Here is a 6255-nt window from a genome sequence, read left to right on the forward strand (position 1 = left end):
GTCCTGCTTTTCTCCGGTTGTCATAACTACTTATTTCAGATGTGATTAGTGCTGCAAATGAAGCTGCAGAGATGCTCCACATGCCGGAGATCAGAGACAGAGATGTGCTCAGATAAAGCCTCAACACTATCGCGGTCATGTTTCTGACTGAGAACAAAAGTAAGAAGAAAAGCTGCGTGCTTTGGTTTTTCTTTTAATTCTTTCTATTTGAAAAATAATAATAATAAAAAAAAAAACAAATAAAGAAAAAGCCTTTTTTCTCAGTTTTAACCAAATAAGTTTAGGGTTGCACTGGCAAGTGGTGCTATCAACTATGATTTTTTTTTTTCTTTTTGGTATCGTTGAGGAAATCAGTGCACCCCTATCACACACAGACCTCGACACGCGCGTGCACACGCTCGCTCACATCTGGAGCCCTCATTAGCATATGTAGTAGAAAGGCACTGAACAGCCCGGAGCGTGACCTTGCCTTGTTAGAGAGGAAGAGCTGACCTACTTGATGCACGTTGATGTGATTTACACACTTGGACTAACTGTTTTAATGAACGCCAGGGTCCCAAAACCACGCGGCTCGAGCCCACCTTCAGTCATCTCGGCATCCTCCTCGCGCGAAAGTGAAGCGCACGCGGCAGGTGAGCACGCATGGCACACACACACACACACACACACACACACACACACACACACACACACACACGCACACACACACGTACAAGCCCACACACGCACGCACGTGCATGTGCAAACACACAGACGCGTGCCTCGCTCGCTGCTCTCGCCAGGAAACGAGAAGGAAAGCACGGCATTATCCCCACCATCTGTCAGAGCCTGGCTCGGCTCACTCACCCAAAATAATGTTTTTTTTTTTCTTTTCCTGAAGCGCGCGTGTCAGCCGGGTATTATCTCACCTGCACAGGCTTGCACGCGCGCACAGGCGAGAGGGTTCAGGATCTCAGCTTTGTTTCTGTTAATTTGCAGGCAGCTGCAAACTGTTGTGGTTCAAAAAAGGAGAAGAAGAGAACAGCCCGAGCGATAAAGTGCAAATGAAGGAGGGAAGTTATCGGTGCGAACTGTGCCAGCAGCGAGGGTGAGGAGGAGAGAGCCGTCCGGCGCGCGGCGGACGGGCTTACCGTGTGTCCGCGGCTCTGCTCCGGCGGTCCTCTGGTTTAACGGAGCCGAATGATCCAACGTGGGAACAGGACGCCGAGGTTCATCTGAGCTCAACGTGAGGTCTGTCCACTTAGCCCAGTGTCTGCCTCCGTCTCCCCTCCCTCTCTGCGCGCCTCTCTCCCTCCATCCATCCCTCTCTCTCCATCTCTCTCTCTCTTTCCCTCTCTCTCACCACTACTTTGTAACTGCTACAGAAAGACGATAGTCACCCTAAAAGCCTACTATTTTAGACACACAGTGACCACTGTGCACCACTCAGACACAGTCTAATAGCCTGAATAACAAATTAGGTTGTTTTTTGTTGGTTTTCTTGGAAAAAAAAACCCCAACTCACTCTGTAATTATCAATGTCACGATAGTTTTCATTTAAGCCCTTCCATGTTTCCTGGTCGGGCTGTATGATTTCTTTGAAGCCATGCAAGTGTGTGTGTGTGTGTCCCTGTGTGTGCGTATGTGTGTGTTTTAATCTGCTTATATAGAGCCAGTCCGCATAATCATCATCCCCAGTAAGTTTGCATTTCCCTCCAGTAGCTGGACCAGAAAATTACCACTCAAGGATGCATTAAATAAATGACTTTTTTTTTTTCTTTTAACACCAATGATGTTCTCCCACTTGCTAAAAACATGTCTGCTATGTATGACTGTAATTATCCTCCTCTTCACACAGTGATGGCACATTTCAGTGGGCTGAATGGATCGCTCCCCATGTATTTCTCTGAGGAATCATGAACAATTTAATAAGCAGTGCATTGCTGACATTCTGTCTCCAATTAAGTCCTGACTTTAAGATGAAAAGATGAAAAAAAAATAGACTTTTTGAATAACTCCCGACTTAACAATACAAATTCCCAGAATGTTTGAGAAGACACAAAAAGTTCTGATGAAAATAATCTTATTTGGATTGTTTCTGCCACCTACACTTTGGACAAAGCCTGCCACTGTTTTCTTTTTAATTCAAAAATCAAAAAAAAAAAATAAAGTTACTAATAAATGTCAAGATCCAACAGTAAAAATACCTTCTCAAAGATGTTTTCTGATGTCTGGTTGTTAAGATATCCTGCTGAATTTAGCAAACTTAATATAGACTAATTACAAATCTGAAGTCATCGGTTACCACAAAGGTTCACCCACTGCAAAGGCAGACTCAACACTGACTCCCAAAATGCTGCAGTGTCATTACTGACGTCAAAGTGTTCAAAGAGTGCGCTCAAAACCAAAGCTCTTTGACTTTTTGTCCCAAAAAATGAAAAAGATTTTACCTTTTCAGAATGAATTAAAAAACACAGGGTTTTTTGGGGGGAATAGATATGCTGTAGTTTGATAGATCACTTTTAAATGTACACACCTCGGATCAATAAATCAATCATGATTTGAATTACTTTCCTCCTTATTTACCTTCAAGTCATTCCTAAAAGTTACCATGACGTTTTACAGTTACAAGCATAAGGTTGTAGGTTGCAAATGGCAAATAACTCAAATAACTTAATATTATTTCCACTGACGTCCCACTAAATGTTTATAGGAGAATCTACAGCGACTGCAAGATGTGTTCATTTGTTCTGCTGTAAAAGCAGCTTTTAGCCGTACTTTGAAGCTTTTGAAACCTGACAACAAGGTTAGTTTTTCAGACTGCACATGTAAGGCTTCACATTTTTTCACCTCCAGCTGCAGGATGAGAGTCTTTTTTGAAAGAAATGGAATAAAAATGACAGTTTGTTAATATGCAGTTTTCAATAGCTGCACAGAATCCGTGGAGAGAAGGTAAAGAATCACACTCGGAGCGGTAACTTGCAGACCCTTGAACATGTTCAGTCAAACCTAAAAATTTCAAAGAAGCATTTCACCAGTCCTATTCCGAGCACTGTTCTGATCTCTTGCTGTTAAAATAACGTGATATATTTCAGTTTGCATAATAAAAACCACTGTAATCAAGGTAATTTTAGTAATAATCTTTTATTTTTCCCATTTTATTTCATGTTTGCGTGTCAAGCAGGCGTCTTGGTTATTTTTAGATACAGAGAAGTTGATCACAACGACACAGTCAGACCGCCTCCAAACATCAGCCCTGCGCAGACTTTCTTCTCATGGTTGTTGCGATCTAGCGGATGAATCAGACACACCTGTAAGCAACTGATGGTATGACGAGAAGGAGAGCCTGCAGTCCAGGGGTCGCTCCTCACATCCGGGTAACAGAGGTCTAGTCTTGCCAAAACTACTGAGCGAGCACAAAACAAAGCCAAGCCGTAATCAATCTGCTGGTGAGGATTTGAGAGCGCGCGGGGACAGATTTACAAGTACAAGAAAACTTGCTCTGAGCTCGTTCTGTGAAAGGGAGCTGTCCAGCATCGTGGGCTGTTAAGGTCACGTGCTTTCAAAGTTCTTTTACCAGAGCGAGGAGAGAAAAAAAAACAACTAAATCTACTGCAACAGATGTACAGATGTAGCCGGGAAGGTCTGGTCTGTGACATTTCACATCCGATGGAGTCTGCACTGCTCTCGGCTGGAGACTGCATGCGAGGAGACGAAACTGAGAGTACCGCACGAAAAGGCTTTGAAGAGGCCGAGCCAAAAGAACCACTGCTCGCTTAAATCCAGACTCAGAGATTTTCCTCGTGGTCTCAGATCTTTGATTTACCATTCTGTCCTTGCTTCCTCTCAAAACACAAGGCTGCATACGTACCAGTGCGTCCCGCATGCTTTCAAAACGGGACTGCCAAATTGGTTTCCACTCTTTGTTTTGCAGCAGCTCAATAATTCTGCCATTAATGAACTTCCAAAGATGGGAATTATGGATGAGGATGGGGAAAGAGGGAGGCTTTCCCCCTTCTTACTCTCACAGCTGCAGTCAATCACGCAGTAGTACCGGGCGCACATCTCCACTTATGCTACAGTCACGCATCTCTGCTTGTAATTTATTTTGAGCTGTTAATAACACACACTTGCCACACATGTGCATATGTTATCCATTAAAAACTCTGTCATCTACAATATACTGCACACTTAAAAAGTGGCCTGTCAAAGCTGCGTGTTGAAACATGACTTCATGCAGGCCCGCCGCTCTCTGACATGTAATCCATACGCCATAAAGCCACTCCGATAAGTCGGACTGTGCTGCCTGGGAAACGTTTCCTCGCCGCGCGGTTGGCTACCTTCTCCAAAGTTAGGCGGGACGTGGCTGAACACAGAGGACGAGGGCCAACTGCACCTTTTACCTTAATATCCTTTGCAGTGCCGTCGTCACTTCAGTTATGACTGCCGAGGCTAATTTACGACCGCAGTGTTAAAACAAAAGGAATAGGCAACTTCAGCAGGATTTCATTGATTTGTGAATTTATTGAAGTGTCAGAGAAACTTCAGAGGTGTCCTGACAGCGGGCGCAAATCACTTCTCACATTCACAATGTTTATTGCTACAGGTTAAGCCTGTTGCCAGTCATAGATTACAACCTTCAACCTTCCAGGCTTTCACATTTCTGATCCTTTCTCTTTCCGCTTCTCTCTATTGAAGTGATTTATCCAAAAGCAGGAATTACTAATAATTATCTCATGCTCTTCAAACGATTTCTAATGTTTCGGCTTCCTAAATCAAAACGCCAGCCAGCAGTGCGCCTATTTTATCATCAGCACAAACAAAACATCAGCTGTTATTAGTGGGAACGATATGCATGCCCAAATCATTTGAGAAATAGCCTGGAGGATGCAACTGCTTGTCCTGTTCATTAATTTAGTATCTGCTGCAAAGATGCCATCACGTCTCTCCAAAATACTCCCCGATGTTATGCTTTCCCTTTTCTCCTGCCATTTTTGTTTGTTTCATGTCTTTACTCTGACAGAGTCATGTCCTGTCTCTCCCGTCTCTCGTGCGCCCGCCTTTCTTTTTCTCTGTAATATTCTTCCTTCAGATCCTCCCTGGTTCTGCGAGTCCATCCCTTTGAGTTGACTTGATAGATGTCCACGCAGTTTCCTGAGTACGCGTCCCTGTGCGTGGCTCTGTACACGGCTTCTCTGGCTAATGATGTGGCCTGGTCCACGCTCAGGCCCCAGTGGACCCCTTGATCCAGAATTGAGTAGGCGTAGGGGGATCCTGATCCAACAGAGAAGAGTGTTCCCTTCAAGCGGGTCCCATCGCTGCAGACGTAAACCAGACTGGGTCCAGTGAAACTCGCTCTCCTCGTGACGGACCTCTGCTCCTCGGTGGGACCTGGAATCTGTTTTTGCTTCATCGTTCGATCCATTGTTTGTCCAGAACTGCTGCGATCAGTCTCCGTACCTGTGCGGTCACGGCATCCATCATCCACCTCTCCTCCGTCCCACCCACACAGCGTGGCAGCCACACACAACTCAGTTCCCTTGAAAGGGTGAAGCATGTGTGAAAGCAATTTGGCAGCTCCGCTGGTGGACAAACGCCGGCCGTGGCGGAGTTGATAAAGGCGCAGTTCTCGAGCCAGGATCCGTTTCCAGAGCGCGCAGTCGGCGGAGGTGCCTGAGGTCGTGCCCACCAAGTGGCTGTGAATGGGCAGCACCTTCCGGGCGGCCGGGCAGGCCACGAGGCCAGAGCAGCTGGAGCGAGTGTCGGCCGCTGCCAGCACGCCGCCTTGGAACATGAAAGCCAAGGTGGTGGTGCCGTGAGACATGGGGAAGGGAAGAGGCACAGACTGAGAGGAAGCGAAAGGAAGGCTCACGGGCAGAGAGTGGGATGTCGAGCAGGAGTCGAGAGATGAAACGGCGCCGGAGCTCTGGACGGCGCTGATTTGTCCAAACTGTATCGGACTTTCATCTAGGTACTCTGCCACTGGGATGTAGAAATTAAACAGATTTGTGCTGCTGCTGAAGGGTAGATCTCGCAGAGAGGTAGGAGAGGTCCTCTTTCCAAAAAGCACTGAAGAACATTCTGTGGTTGTTGCGTCCTCAAAGTTGTCTTGGAAATTGCAAAAGTCCTGTAAAGCCATTTTGAAGGTTTATCCAATAATATATATCCAAAAAAAAAAAGAAGAAACTTTTCAATCAAAACACTCAAATTAAGCCCAGTTTTATGCAGACTCTCTGGTGAGGGCTCGCATGTCATCTGGAGTTGCAGCTGGTATCA

At 45.6% G+C, this 6255-nt stretch overlaps 1 protein-coding gene across 1 annotated transcript; it reads right to left on the reverse strand.

Moving 5' to 3' along the window:
* Positions 1-4990: 4990 nt before the first annotated feature.
* psmb11b (proteasome 20S subunit beta 11b) lies at positions 4991-6118 on the reverse strand. The gene has a single exon (XM_030083631.1). It carries the CDS (start codon positions 6116-6118, stop codon positions 4991-4993), a length of 1128 nt encoding a protein of 375 aa, XP_029939491.1.
* Between the last annotated feature and the right edge of the window lie 137 nt (positions 6119-6255).

Source organism: Salarias fasciatus, chromosome 23 (genome assembly GCF_902148845.1).
Source record: "Salarias fasciatus chromosome 23, fSalaFa1.1, whole genome shotgun sequence".
NCBI classification, from domain to species: Eukaryota; Metazoa; Chordata; class Actinopteri; order Blenniiformes; family Blenniidae; genus Salarias; species Salarias fasciatus.